The following is a 16,061-nucleotide window of genomic DNA, read 5'->3' on the forward strand; positions in this document are numbered from 1 at the left end:
TGGGTGCACAGAAAGCAAGAACTGGAGTTTAGGAACCTCTGCCTAGATTGCAGAAGATTTATGGAAATGCCTGGATGCTCAGGCAGAAGTTAGGTGCAGGGGCAGGTCCCTCATGGAGAACCTCTTCTACGGCAGTGTGGAAGGGAAATATGGGGTTGGAGCCCCCACACAGAGTCCCTACTGGGGCACCACCTAGTGGAGCTGTGAGAAGAGGGCCACTGTCCTCCAGACCCCAGGATGGTAGATCCACAGACAACTTGCACTGTGCACCTGAAAAAGCCGCAGACACTCCATGCCAGCCCATGAAAGCAGCCAGGAGAGAGGCTGTACCCTGCAAAGTCACAGGGGCGGAGCTGCCCAAGACCATGGGAACCTACCTCTTGCATCAGCGTAATCTGGATGTGAGACATGGAGTCAAAGGTGATCATTTTGGAGCTTTAAAATTTGACTGCCCCACTGGACTTCAGACTTGCATGGGCCCTGTTCCCCTTTTGTTTCGGCCAATTTCTCCCATTTGGAATGGCTGTATTTACTCAATACCTGTACCCCCATTGTATCTAGGAAGTAACTAGTTTACTTTTGATCTTACAGGTTCATAAGTGGAAGGGACTTGCCTTGTCTCAGATGAAACTTTGGTCTGTGGACTTTTGGGTTAATGCTGAAATGAATTAAGACTTTGGGGGACTGTTGGGAAGGCATGATTGGTTTTGAAACGTGAGGACATGAGATTTGGAGGGGCCAGGGGTAGAATGATACGGGTTAGCTGTGTCCCCACTGAAATTTCAACTTAAATGGCATCTCTCAGAATTCCCACATGTTGTGGGAGGCACCCGGGGGAGGTAATTGAATCACGGGAGCCGGTCTTTCCTGTGCTATTCTTGTGATAGTAAATAAGCACGAGATCTGATGGGTTTATTAGGGGTTTCCACTTTTGCTTCTTTCTCATTTTCTCTTGCCGCCGCCGTGTAAGAAGTGCTTTTCACCTCCCACCATGATTCTGAGGCCTCCCCACCCATGTGGAACTCTAAGTCCAATTAAACCTCTGTTTCTTCCTGGTCTTGGGCATGTCTTTATCAGCAGCATGAAAACAGACTAATACAACCAGGTATATATTTTATTGATTTTGCCTGTTTATAACCTGTATAGCAAAACAATAGATTCATTTTTGCCTTCCCAAATATAAAATTATTTTAATATTGAATATACTTTTTCAAACTCTACAGCCCTCTTCTTTCCCTCATTTCTTATGAGATTTTGATACACTTCTTAATGGGCAAGAGATCTTTCTCTTGAGAATCACTGAACCAAAACCCAATTTCTGAATTATTATTCAGGATAAAGTGCAATAACCATGACTGAAGAAACTGTATTCAATTAAAATACAGAAATTGTCAATGGAAAAATAGTGCATGACAGAATATTCCAACACCGTATTGAATATTTTCTGATTATTCAATCAAATTACTTAAACCTTATACTTGAAAATTAATGCACATTGGTTTTTAAAATGACCTACTGAAACCACCATGAAATGTATCTTTTATACAGGTTAATTATAGTAACAAATCATATTGCTTTACATTGTTAAAATAATATTTTCTTCAATTATATGACCTACAAAATTATACCCTTATTTTCCACTGATTCTCATATTTAAAACCAGAATTTTTAGATTTTTCTAAATAAATTTTCATGAGTTTTGACCTCACTTGCAACTTAGAGTTGAATCTATAAAGTACTGGATAAAAATTGCCTACTACATAACAAATATTCCTCTGATGCCACAAGATTAAGGAGTACAAAGTAACTATTTCTATAAGTAATGTACTTCAGATATCTTTATTTTTCAAAATGATGGGATGAAATTTCTGTATACTCTGAAACTAGAATGATAATACAAATATCCGGCAAAGCACGGTGGCTCATCCCTGTAATCCCAGCACTTTGGGAGGCCAAAGTGGGTGATCCCTTGAAGCCAGGAGTTCGAGACCAGCCTGGGCAATATGGCAAAACCCCATCTCTACTAAAAACACAAAAATTAGTGACACATGGTGGTGCACACCTGTAGTTCCAGCTACCTGGGAGGATGAGGCATGAGAATCACTGGAACCCAGGAGGTCGAGGTTGCAGTGAGCTGAGATCATGCCACTGCACTCTTGCCTGGGTGACAGAGTGAGACTCCGTCTCAAATTAAAAAATATATATATGTATAGAGCTTTAAAAACAGTTTTGGAAAAAAATACAGGTGCTTATTTCCCAAGTTTAAAAGTGGATCTCCTGTGCCTAAGTTAAACAGCCTGAAAAGAGAAAACCAAAAAGGCCAACCCCCAGGACCCTGACTAAGGGCTTCAGTAAAATATTTGAATGCTGTGGAAGTTTATTCCCATGCAAGGCACTTACTCCTAACAAGACACAACAGTTTAAAATTTTACAGCAGTGACACCAGGGAGGGGTCCCACTCCTACAGACGTCAGTATTCTGCATCGATATGCTTTGCAATGGTGTTCAACTGGATGTTGGAAGCTCCTTCATATATCGTACCTTAAGCAAAAGGAAGCAGAAGGAACAGTGAGGAGTTGGCACACAGTTAAGACAAGAAATAGCTCTATAAACATCACCTCTGCACTTGCTATAAAACAGTTACTAGTCACATCACTTGATGTCCCCTGAATATAGTACTATTTCACAGAGTAATTTTGACTAAGAGATGACAATTTTCCATTTGGTTTTTTGATGTCCAGGATCAGGATTAAACTGACTAAAGTTTAATCAAAAGTTGAAGATTTTGATTCTTCAACAATTGATGCATAAGCTCAGACTGTTACTTGTGGCAGTTTTACTAAATAACCTGTTGAGACATTTAAAAAGGCAATTTGATATCTAAAAAAAAAAAAGAACAATTTTTTTTGAAGGACAAGGTAAGAAAAAAATCCAGCCACATAAAGACAGCCAATAAACATATACTGAAGAAATTAAAATTGCCTTTGCCTAGGATAAAATTGACAAATAAAGCAGCCAAAATACCTACAGAGGCAAATAAAACAAAATAAAAATAAAAATAAATATCTATTTACCAATCTTTGCATCTCGGAAGTATTTCTCCACAGGGTAATCTTTGGTGTAGCCTACTCCCCCCATCCACTCGATACATTTACTGGTTGTTTGTCCTGCAATCTACCAAAAGCAAGTGCAATTACACACTGAAATCACGTAACTTCTACATAATAAACACTTCTGGATAACATTTTTAGCAACATGGATTCACTGTTAGTGGCATTGGAAGGAATGAAGTTATCTTTTAAACTAGCACTGTCTCTTCAGTCCCATTCTCCATACCATTTCACTAAATCCCCATTTTCTTAAGAAATTAGAGCATTGTTCACGTGAATCTGCCTGCTGAGGGATATCATTTATTCAGGAAATGTTTACTGGGGGCGTAACGGATGAGCTAGGGGACATTTCAAGCTGAGGCCCAACATGTGGAAAGCCTCCAAGGGGAGAATGAACTCTTCAATTTCCAGCCCCTGAGACAACCAGTGGGCTGGGACTGGGGTGAAGTGTGAACAGAGAATGGAGGAGCGAGAGACCCTGCAGAATGGCCCCTCAAGGACGTTCACATCCTATCTCTCAGAGCTGTGAATATGCTGCCTTCCATGGCAATAGGGACTCTGCAGATGTGGGTAGGGACATGAGGTGGAGAGATTACCCTGAATTATCTGGGTGGCTGTAATATAATCATAGGAGTCCTTATAAGGAAAAGGAGGAGGCAGGAGAGTTAGTCATGGAAGGTGACATGACCACGGAGGCAGGAAGCAGAGTCAGAGAGAGATCTGAACACGCCACATTGTTGGCTTTGAAGATGGAGGAAGGGGTTACAAGTCAAGGAATGTCAGCAGCCCCTAGAAGCTGGAAACAACTGTCCCCTAGAACCGCAGAAAGGCAGCCCCTGTATTCCAGTGAGACCCATTTCAGATTTCTGACCTCTAGAAGTGAGCGAAAATGAAATTGCGTTGTTTTAGGTCCCTGACTTTTTGGTAATTTGTTACAGCAGCAATTGAAATCTAGTACGGATAGAGTTCCATTTGTTGTGAGAAGCCACTGAAGGGTTTCAAGCAGGAAGGTGACATGGCCTCGCTGCCACTTTGAAAAACGAGAGAGGCTGGATGGGAGGAAGCACCAGGGACCAGGAGAGCAGCAAGGTGACTGCAGTACAGATGTGGCAGTGGAAAGGGAGACAAATATACCATTCAAGGAATCTTTTGGGGGTAGAATTCATCTGGGGGGTAGAATTCACAAGAGATGATGCTGGACTCAATGTGTGGGGTGAGGGAAAGCAGGGAGTCAAGATGACGCTCAGGTTCTGATGGTAAAGCAGAAGTTGGACATGTTAGTCTGGAATTCCGAAAGAAGTTGAGGCAGGAGATTTAAATTTATGGGCTGGAGAGGTTAAATGAGAATTTAAAGCCATGGAATGAGTAAGATACCGCTGAGGCTGCGAAACAGCTGCCCAATGATTTGGCTAAATTCTCTAGCCACAGTCTAATGTGTTAGCTATAGAAAGCCAACGTATGAGTACAAAGTTTTGGACAATCTTTTCTTGGTGTTTTAAATCTGATTTGTTCATATGATGGACCCATCATCTTCCACGGCAGTCACTTTGCCTGAACTTGACACCATAGGCATGACACCCTCATTCAGAGGAGGCTCAGCCATGGATTTGAGATGGGTGGTCTAGCTGAGCTGGGCTACTCACGAAACATTGAGACCTCACAGAACTGAAGGTTTTCCTACGGCAGTTTGAGATGGGTGGTCTAGCTGAGCTGGGCTACTCAACGAATCATTGAGACCTCACAGAATTCAAGCGTTTTCCTACAGCAGTTTTCCTTTTTTGCTTTTCTATTATAAGAAATAAGAGGCCATGTTATCTTAACTTGAAAAACAACCAAAGTACAATCAACAATCCCAAGAGAAAATGTTAATAAGTATATATCTGGAAAAAAAAAAAAAGAAGGCTAAATTACTTTTTCTTTTCCTTTTTTTTTTTTCTTACCTCTGATGCATAGTATTTGGCCATTGATGCTTCTTTTATGAATGGCTTTCCAGCTTCTAAAAGCCTAGCAGCGTTGTATGTTAGTAATCTTGCAGCTTCCAGCTGGGTGGCCATGTGAGCCACTTGGTGTTGGAGGCCCTGTAACAGTCAGGCCCAAGTTAGAGAATTATGATTTTAAAAAAGCACCTCAACCTGAAAGTCCTGCCTAGATACACAACACTGACAGACTCAAAATATACCCCAAAGGAAATTCACATTCATGTCTTTTAAACACTTTAAAATTTGTAATCTAAAATGAAATGTGACATTATAAGTAACGTTAAATCCTCTTTTCCTAGAAAAACTTCAAATTCTTCATGATTATCAAGATTTAAATAGTAAAGTATCATAAAGTTAGGTTTAGACACTTGACTGTTACATTTAATAATTATTTCAACTCTCTTTTGATCAAAATTGAGCTTAAATTAAATCCTGGCACAGCAAAACTTTGAATATATTCTTTATTTGCTTGAATTAAGAAAATTTTGATTTTGCATATGGCTTCCAGGCATTAAAAGATGTTAGCTACAAAGCAATGAAGAATATATGAAGCACCAATTACTACCACCCTGAAATTTTAGAGGGTGATTAGGTCCACACTAAATGTTTGCCAATGAAAGAAACAACAGTTAACTTAGTGAGCCAGAATACAAACATTAACATTTGTAAACAATTTCCTGGAAATAACAGGCACAGATGTTTATTACAAACTGAAATGTTTCTCATGCCTAACCTATCCATCCACCCAGATAGTTACTGGGCACCTCTGAGATGGCAGGCACCGCCCTGAGTGTGACGGAGGCAGTGCACTGAACAGTACAGCCAGAGTTCCTTATTCTCATGATTTATAATATATAGTCCAGCAGGGAGAACAGACAATTAAATAATTATAATAATGTGTGGTGAATATTAAGACAGTGAACCTTGAGTAAGGCAATCACACACGAATCCCAGGAATGGCCTTTCCTAAACAAAAGGGAGGGACAAACTGGAGAAAAACAGCACTGTTCGTTAATACCCTACAGATTCTTCTTTCTCTTCCTGAAATATGTGATACACATGACAATTTCATATGTACAAAAAAAGACGATGTTCCATATATGTAGGCTATGAAGGATAATAGTAAGTTAAACACCCACAAACCTATGTGCAGAGTCAGCATCTTCTCCCCTGTGATTTATCTTTTCACTTTATAGCATCTTTCCAGGAAAAAAATTTACCAATCTTACCACCCATCTTATCTTTAGGATTAGTCCTTTTTGTGTCTGTTTACAAAAACCTTTACTACTATGAGGTTATAAAAATATTCTCTGTTTTCTCCTAAAATCTTTAAAGTTTTGCTTTTAACATTATGTCTTTACATGTGACATCTATTTTCGGTGTATGGTGTGAGGTAGGAATACAGTTTCATTATTTTCTCACACAGAAGGAATATTCCCACTCGGTGATCTGTAATGCCATCTCTATCATACATCAAATCTGCATATATGCATGGGTCTATTTCCGGCTTTTCTGTTTTGTTCCATCAGTGAATTTGTCTGTTTCTATACAAGTATCACTGTTCTAGGAGTTTGGCTTTTTATGTGGAACTCAGAGATTCTGATTATTTTTGCAAAATACATTCAGTTCAATTAAACCGACAGTCACCATCCATGCTGTCTATTCCATTTGCCACATTAAGTACTGAGAGAGGCAGGAAAGTGACTGAGGCACGTCTCCTGCTCTACAAGAACTCACCATTGCTGAATACTCGTTCCCTAACTACATTGTGAACACAAGGCCTGGCATGGAGAACATGCTAAATAAATTTATACTGAATAAACAATTGAAATTAATAAAGATGAATAGGCTGGTCTCTACCCTCAAGGACCATGTAGTCTCGAGGTCAGAAAGATATGAACAAATGCATGCAAAACAAACATGAGATGATGTGTTAGAAAAAACTCTACGAACTTTAATCAAAGCATTATACAGCTATAATAATGTTGCTTTTTAAGATCAAAATGTCTTCTCCTTGATGTGCTTATTTCACATAGCATGTCTCTATCAAAACATCTCATGTACCCCATAAATGTTTGTGGGTACCTGTGTACCCACAAAATTTTTAAAAACTAAATTAGCCTGGGCGTGGTGGCTCACGCCTGTAATCCCAGCACTTTGGGAGGCCGAGGCAGGCAGATCACAAGGTCAGGAGATCGAGACCACGGTGAAACCCCATCTCTACTAAAAATACAAAAAATTAGCCAGGCACAGTGGCAGGCGCCTGTAGTCCCAGCTACTCGGGAGGCTAAGGCAGGAGAATGGTGTGAACCCGGGAGGCGGAGCTTGCAGTGAGCCGAGATCACGCCACCGCATTCCAGCCTGGGTGACACAGCGAGACTCTGTCTCAAAAAAATAAAATAAAATAAAATAAATTAATTAATGAATTTAAAAAATCTAAGTGTTCTTTTAACTACCCCTACTAGGCATCTCTAAAGATGTCATTATGATTATACCTGTTAGTATACCTGACCCCTTCCATCTATCAATTTGTCTATCTATATGCACAAGAACACAGTTTCCTGTGCATAAAGAAGATCAAAAGCCTCCCTTCAAAACAACCTTTACATTCTGTCTCTTTCACTGCAATCTTTGTGGTAGCTGGCTCTGAGAAAGTACTCTAGTATAATAAAAATTCGACTAGAGGCCAAGACCATATACCTCTACTTTTGGCACCATATTAGCTTTATGACCTTGGGAACTCAGCTTCCATGTGCTTCGGGTTCCTAGGCATAAGATGGGAATGACAGCATGGGCTGTGGTAGGCACTGGCCGGGCCTGCCATGCTCAGTCCTTCTGGGTCTTGAAATGACTGTGCATGTCCACAGCCTCGTATCTCTACACATGTGCAACCTGAGTGTGCTCATATGAGGCCTAGTCATTATTATAAACCTGAAGACAATACAATGTGACAGCTAGCAGTGCAATCAGAAATTGTACTTGGAGCCTAGAGCTGCTTAAGGGAGGTTTTGCAACCATGTAAAGTAATTATTCTGGAATTTTAGGTGACATGCCTTCAGGTTGCCTAAAAGGTTTGGTAAGCTGCCACTCCAGGCTGCCCCCACCCTGGCAAGACCTCAAGGAGGGCAGGAAGAATACCACTGCCACCAAGGAATCCCCAGGTTGCCTGGGGAACTCTGAGAAGCCACGGCACTGGACCAAACCAGTATTACCCAAGTGCTTGACTGAGAGCACCTCATTTGTATTTAATGCAGCAAACTGTGTCTTCCATGAGACGTAGGTGTCAAAGTACAGTCCTCTGAGGATTACCATATGGTTCTGGTCTGAATGGGGGCCCATAACAAGTGTTACCATTTACTGAGCACTTGTTATACCCATGCAATGTGTGAAACACTTTACACATACCTCATTTAAAACTGGGTAAGTAAGTAGTTTTATCGTTATTTTATAGATGAGGCAGTTTAAGACTAGAATGAGGTCACTTGCCTAAGGCCTAAAGCTAGTAAGTGAAAGAACCAGGATTTGAATCCAGGAAGTCTGACTCCAGACCCCTGCCCTGAGCTTCTGAAGTAGTGAGGAGACAGCTTCATAGTGCTCACCAGGATATCCTGAATCGCACCACAGCCTGGCCTCAAGGACTACTCCTCTGCCCTTGGCAAAGATCAAGGTATTCACAAGTACACTCCCTGAGACCTATTCCTTCCTCCCCTACCCATCTCCCATTAAAATCCCCCTGAGGGGATTCCCTCAATGGCTTTCAACACAGCCCTTCATTAACAGGAAGCTGGGGAAGTCCAGCGCAGCAGAAAGACCTTAATAATTATACACCTGAAAATCAAACAGTCGTTTGCCAAATTGCATCCTTTCTTTAATATATGGAATTGTATAGTCAAAACATCCTTGTGCCAGTCCCAGCATCTGTTAATAGATAAAAAAAGAAAGAAAGAAAAAGATCAGAATTTCTTACTTTGTTACAAGTTTAATTATCCAAGTTGTGAATTCCTTCTAAACATAAATGGAATGATTGGGGTAGGGGAAGAACTGGAGATGCTGAGGTGGTGAGGTGTGTGTTCATAACACATCTTCGCCCACTGCATTTGTAGAACTGAACTTCCAATAATTGGGAGAAAAGTCTGAGTGATTTCATGTGAATATGAGCATATTTAATTCTAGCAGAGGTAAATCTCCCAGCAAGGCTGTGTCCACACAACCTCACAACCTTTTCAGGTTAAGATTACTTTTTAGGAATCTTCTTTAAGCTTTGATTCTCCAGGTATAAAATGAGCCATACAAGTTTTGCTCAGAACTGGCCTTGAAGACTGTAGAGGAACTCCCTCCAGTTCTTCTAGAAGTGAAATGTGGAAGATCACGTCTTAACTGTACCTTCCCGTCTATTTTGTATATGATTAGGATTAATGAGAGCTTCAATGGGAAGGACATTAGAACATAAGAGAGCAGTGGTTCTGAACCCGAGCTGCACCACAGAATCATTTGGGGAACCTGATTTAAAACAATACTGACACCCAGGCCTAATGACTGGATCCAAATCTTGGGAGTAGAGTAGGTGGAGGAGTGTGACCTAAAGCTCAACTTTATAAAACTCCTTAGTGACTTAATATACAGCTAGGGTTGAAAGCAATGCATAGAAAGCATCTAGTAAAAAACATTAATTTACACAGGACATGGTGACAATTTTAGTTGAACTGTCTCACTGCTAACCAACTTTGATATCTATTATATGATTCAAGCTTAGAAATGGTTTCTAAGTGTCAACATTAGGTAGCCATTAAATCACTATCTAATTATGTCAAATTATGGTTTTAGAAAATCAATAGCAAAAGCTTTTGGGGGAAATGCCCAGCAAACTTATCAATTTATTTCATTAGTATTCATTCACATTTTCTTTTAGTCTTTTATTTTGAACTCCCTAGAAAACAGAATAATATGTTAAAAATTAAAGGCACAAGAAAACCACAAACCCCAAATTCACATGACGCAGCAGACTCACTGCACTCTTGGCTGTGAGATACGATGATGTCACTATACCCTTACAGCTAAAATTTGTACATAAATAATACCCTATATTGAAATGAAGGCTGAAATGATCAGTTATCCATCAAAATGGGCTTTTCTACCTTAGTAAAATGTTTCTACTACAAACACTTAAAAACTGAATTCTCTTTGCCTGCAAGGTTTCGAGGACAGATGCCTTCAGTTCACTGTTACACTCCATGTGCCTCTTCCTCTCAAAGGCATCCACTGACATAGTAACTACCTGACCTTAACTTTTAATTAGGTTATTAGATAACTTGCAGTAATTAGACTGAAGCCCAGGCCGTGTATTTTATTGCCAGAACATCTATATTATTTATATGTCTGAAAAAAATGAGATCTAGTATTGTAGTTTTTAATGTCATCTCTAAGTTGAATCACAGAAAAACTTTTAAGAGAACTGATAAAACAATATTCTTTAGTGACGCACTGTCTAGCATTGTAGGAAAACTGGACTAAGTTATGGTCTAAAAATAGTTAGCAAAGTAACAGCAGCAGAAAAAAATCTAGAGTAATAATCTAATATTTATTCCAATAGCTAATATATATGTAACATCTTCAAAATTGAAAAGCTCTAAGTTCTTGAGTTTTGTATAATCACTGATTAAAAATATACTCTACAAAGGCCGGGTGCAGTGGCTCACACCTGCAATCCCAGCACTTTGGGAGGCAGAGGCAGGTGGATCACGAGGTCAGGAGATCGAGGCCATCCTGGCTAACACGATGAAACCCCATCTCTACTAAAAATACAAAAAATTAGCCGGGCCTGGTGGCAGGCACCTGTAGTCCCAGCTACTCCGGAGGCTGAGGCAGGAGAATGGCGTGAGCCCGGGAGGCAGAGCTTGCAGTGAGCCGAGATCGTGCCACTGCATTCCAGCCTGGGCAACAGAGCAAGACTCAGTCTCAAAAAAAAAAAAAAAAATTTTATATATATATGTGTGTATATATACACACACACACACACACACTCTACAAAAATGACACAATCTATAGTTAAGCCAAAGACCTTATTAATTTTGTTAATCTGGAAAATAACTAATATCACTTAATAGAAAAACACAATATGCATTATAAAAGCCAAATTTGGTAAAAAAATTTTTGAATAGTTCTCATTTTATATATCTATTTAACTGTGGCTCTTTTATTTCATGTGCTGCCAAAAACATTGCCCAGTTTTCACATGCAAAACAGTAAGCAACAAATCTTTTATTAACTATAGATAAGAGATCTTTACTACACAGTGGAATGAATATTATTTATCCCTAATGTAAAACATTCCTTCCAGAATGAATTTCATGCTTTGAAAAGTAGATTTTTTTAAGTGCCATATTTAATTTACAATACATTTTAAAAGTTATTGGTTCAGGTATTAGATAATACTTTAATGTTCTCAAAGCAGAAACACTGTTACCACCAGGCCATTGTTTGGTTCTATAGACACTGACATAATTGACCAAAAGGGAATTTGAAAGAAATAATCAGAAGCCATTCTATCCCTCATGTAAGGGAATGATGCCATCTTGTGTCCACAAGCTTCCAAATTTTCACTGGTCTCATTGCATTTTTTTCTTTTCACATTTTAATTGACTAGCATCAAGGAACAGTTTACATTGGACTTACCTGTGCAGCGATTCCTATTCTACCTTCATTAAGACTCCCTATGGCATACTTATAGCCATGCCCAACTTGTCCCAAGATCTTGGCTTCTGGAACCTGAAAATACAAATGTGCACTTATTTCTCAGTTTCATTTTACACGATTCATTGTGATTATGTATTTGTAAGTAGGCACAGCCTCCCAATTCGTGTGCTAGCTGTCTCACAGAACTTGCTGGCCTCTCTGTCTCCCTCTACACTGTTTTTCCACAGCTCTCTGAGGAAAAGGACTCACGTTCGTGCTGTTCATGACCGCATCCTCCAGAGCCTTGCACAGGTATTGAATGGATGAGTGAATCCAGAGTAAGGGAATCTCATAGAATTCATCAATAACATAAATTAATACTCCCCCCCAATTCTTATCTGTAGGCTACAGTGTAAGATAACAGATTAGGAACTACAAAAATCTGCAAATACTTGCAAAAACAAGTGTAGTAAGCCTTTCTGCTGTTGAGACCATTCATCCTCATAAAAATCAACTGTGGGGCATGTGTGTGTGTGCGTGTGTACACAGGTGTATGCACAAGAAAGAGAAAGAGGAAGAGAGAAGAAACAGATGAAAATGCTTATTCACAGTCCAAAAAAACCACAAAGAATTAGGAATAATAAAAAACTATACTTAGTTTTACAAACATGGGTAGTTGGGGGAGTGAGCAGGGAAGAATGGAGAAAGAAATGGGAAAGTAAGAATGAGGAAAACAGTTGGGGTGAAGTAGTGAAGCCCGAATGACATCTGTAAAGACATCCTCCCCCTCGCTCCCCACAGCTATGCAAAAAAAAGATTAGGCTCTGTGATGAGTGGTGGAAAAGCTGACACCACCCGCCCCACCTACAGAGAGTTCTACAGCACCAGCACTAACATCCGCGATCTTCTGCTGCTCACGTTTAATAGCCTGGCTGTTTCCGCTCTCACTGAACAACACCCCCATCTTGTGGCCTTTAGTGCACTGACACCAGACTTCCTTCTCTGCAGCCCCGTTTGGTTCACAAGTCTCAAGCTCATCAAGTACACATGGTCAGAGTACGTAAGTTATGAAACATAAATGGGATGAATTCTTGACACTTGCTTCCCAGGACAGCTTCTGGGCAGAAAGGTTTCCACTTTTGTGAAAAGTACATTTGTCTGGTCATGACTAAAGAGCACTGTTCAGGGTTTTACAAGATACTCTCCTGAGTGTGCTTATAGCCACTTAATATTTTGACACCTGTGTTGCACACCTCCTGTGGTTCCATGCAAGGCTTATTTCACATCAGTCTTTTACTGATTAGTCTAAGACACCCACCTTGACATTTTCGAATGTTAATGGGCAGGTGGAAGAAGCTCTGAGCCCCAATTTGTTTTCAGGTTTCCCGATATGAAGGCCCGGAGTATCACGATCTACTATGAAGGTGGTAATTCCCTTATATCCCTAAAAAGAAGATTTAAAACGCTATTACCACTTGGATTTATAAAACGCCTTGTTTCTAAAGAGTTTAAGTAAAAAGAAAACTACAAATGGACTTTAGTAATAAATACTAACGGACTCAGAATTGCAACATGGGCATTATGAAACGAGGGCAACTAGAGGACATGAGATCCAAGAACCTTACCATTTCTTTCACTTTTTCAAGGGCCACTATAAATATTAAAATTATTATTACACGATTATATAATCATGAGAATGCCATGTTCTCAATTTAATTTTACTATGTAAAGTTTTAGGCCGGGCATGGTGGCTCATGCCTATAACCCCAGCACTTTGGGAGGCCGAGTTGAGCGGATCACCTGAAGTGAGGGGTTTGAGACCAGTCTGGCCAACATGGTGAAACAACATCTCTACTAAAAATACAAAAATTAGCTGGGCGTGGTGGCAGGTGCTTGTCAGGAGGCTGAAGCAGGAGAATGGCTTGAACCCAGGAGGCGGAGATTGCAGTGAGCCGGGATCATGGCCTTGCACTCCAGCCTGGGTGACAGAGAGAAATTCCGTCTCAAAAAAAAAAAAAGAAAAAAAGTTTTAACAATTTAATTCAATTGTTACATTAGTGAAAATACTGTAATTACCGATGAAAAAATGTATTTATCATTTTGCTATATGTCTATTTTCCACCTGAATAAAGTATTCTTAAAAATAAATGTACTAAATAGGTACTTAAATTCTTCATTACTAAACGGAAAATTGGAAATTCAACAAAATTAAAGATTAGGGCCGGGTGCAGTGGTTCACACCTATAATCCCAGCAATTTGGGAGGCCGAGGCAGACAGATCACCCAATGTCAGGAGTTCGAGACCAACCTGGCCAACATGGAGAAACCCTGTCTCTACAAAAAATGCAAAAATTAGCTGTGCGTGGTGGTGCGCACCTGTAGTCTCACATACTTGGGAGGCTGAGGCAGCAGAATCTCATGAACTCAGGAGGAGGAGGTTGCAGTGAGGTGAGATCACACCACTGCACTCCAGCCTGGGGGATACAGCGAGACTCCACATCAAAAAAAAATAGGAAAAGAAAAAAAGATTAGCCTACTATATAACACATTGGGAGATAAGTAACAACTGGTCCTCCACAAACAGTCATCCCTCCATATCTGTGGGGGAGTGGTTCCAGGACCCCCCATGGATACCAAAATCTGACAGTGCTCAAGTACCTTATATAAAATGGTGTAATATTTGCATATAACCTATGCACATGCTCCGGTAGACTCTAAATCATCTCTAGATTATTTGATACCTAATATAATGCATGCACATCACTTTATTCACATGAATTCAACATGGTACTTGGCACAAAGCAAATTCAAGTTTTACTTTTTGGAACTTTGCAGAATTTTTTTTTTTTTACCAAATATTTTCAATCCGGAGTTGGCTGAATCCATGGATATGGTGGGCCGACTCTAATTAATAATTTTGTCAACAATATTTACTTTAGGAGATTAATAAATAAAGCAAAAAAAGGTCAGCTCAAGTCTGACATTTTCAGTACTGAGAAGACTAAAGAGTTCAAGATGAAGTCGTAAAAAGGAAACAGAAGGAGGAAAAGATAAAGAAAGAGAAAAGAAGGGGTTTGGAAAAAGAAAGAAATTTCGTTTTCAAACTTACAATGGTAGGGTCTACATTCGCCATCACCAGAAAGAGCCCCGCGTACTCAGCACTGCTGACCCACATCTTTGATCCATTGAGAACATAATAATCTCCCTCTTTATCAGCTCTGGTCTTCAAAGCAAATGAGTCACTACCTGCTCCAGCCTCTGAGAGGCAGAAACTTCCTACCTACATATGGGATAAAAAAATGTCCAAATTAATAACTGTATTTATACTCTGTATAACAAATACTTATGGAAAAATGGACATTTGTAAATCAAATCTTTAGCTGCTTTTTAAAAAAGCCTATATTTATGAAAATAGCAATGGTGTTCTGAAAGTATTATTTTCCAAAAATATACCCTATTTGTCCAAGACAAACTTAAAGACGTACGAACACATACTCATTGAAATTGATTTTAATAATCACAGTAGAAACACATCACAATGTAAATGAAACCATCAACAAAGGTATTAGAAAATATAATTAGGACAAAAAGAAATAATTTTATTATCTGATGATTATTTTCTAAATTTCCAAGTGGCAAATAAGAGGTAGAGTGTACTTTTCCAGCAGCATTAATTTATTGAGCATTGCTTGAATTAATGATACTGCACTGTGGTCTTGGATAGTAAGGTCAACATTGCAGCTACTTTTTTCCTGAAAATATTGTAAACTTATTAAAGATTAGATCCATTAGATCAACACTTTATCTCAACTCACTTTTTCTGTAGTGAGCTGAGGCAAATAGGTGGCCTTTTGTTCTTCTGTTCCATGTTTTCTAATCATTGTGTTAATGAGTGTGTTCTGGACCTCACAAAAGACAGCCACAGATGCATCAACTTTGGCTAATTCCTCTATCACGATCACAGTGGATAAAAATGAAGCTCCTGTACCTCCATATTTTGGGTCAACTTCAATACCCATCAACTAAAGAAAAAACAAGGCAACATAGATTAAGAAAGCTATTTTTATATGGGGAAATTTCTTGCAAGAACAAGTTAAAAAATCAAATGTAACCATATTTGCTTTTTTTTTTTTTTGGAGACAGAGTCTTGCTCTGTCTCCCAGGCTGGAGTGCAGTGGTGCGATCTCAGCTCACTGCAATCTCCACCTCCCGGGTTCAAGTGATTCTCGTGCCTCAGCCTCCCAAGTCACTGGGATTACAGGTGCCTACCATCACGCCCAGCTAATTTTATTATTATTAT

At 39.5% G+C, this 16,061-nt stretch overlaps 1 protein-coding gene across 1 annotated transcript in view; it reads right to left on the bottom strand.

Moving 5' to 3' along the window:
• Nucleotides 1–1,093: 1,093 nt before the first annotated feature.
• LOC105469973 (acyl-CoA dehydrogenase short/branched chain) overlaps nucleotides 1,094–16,061 on the bottom strand; it is a 41,615-nt gene continuing 26,647 nt past the window's right edge. The window contains exons 4-11 of the mRNA XM_011721623.2: nucleotides 15,577–15,783; nucleotides 14,871–15,041; nucleotides 13,080–13,205; nucleotides 11,762–11,854; nucleotides 8,918–9,007; nucleotides 5,051–5,188; nucleotides 3,075–3,174; nucleotides 1,094–2,541 (exon numbers count right to left, since the gene is read on the bottom strand). Coding sequence (XP_011719925.2) covers nucleotides 2,471–2,541; nucleotides 3,075–3,174; nucleotides 5,051–5,188; nucleotides 8,918–9,007; nucleotides 11,762–11,854; nucleotides 13,080–13,205; nucleotides 14,871–15,041; nucleotides 15,577–15,783 — 996 coding nt within the window. The 3' untranslated portion in view covers nucleotides 1,094–2,470. The remainder of the gene's footprint in view (nucleotides 2,542–3,074; nucleotides 3,175–5,050; nucleotides 5,189–8,917; nucleotides 9,008–11,761; nucleotides 11,855–13,079; nucleotides 13,206–14,870; nucleotides 15,042–15,576; nucleotides 15,784–16,061) is intronic.

The sequence above is a fragment of the Macaca nemestrina genome, chromosome 9 (genome assembly GCF_043159975.1).
Source record: "Macaca nemestrina isolate mMacNem1 chromosome 9, mMacNem.hap1, whole genome shotgun sequence".
NCBI lineage: Eukaryota > Metazoa > Chordata > Mammalia > Primates > Cercopithecidae > Macaca > Macaca nemestrina.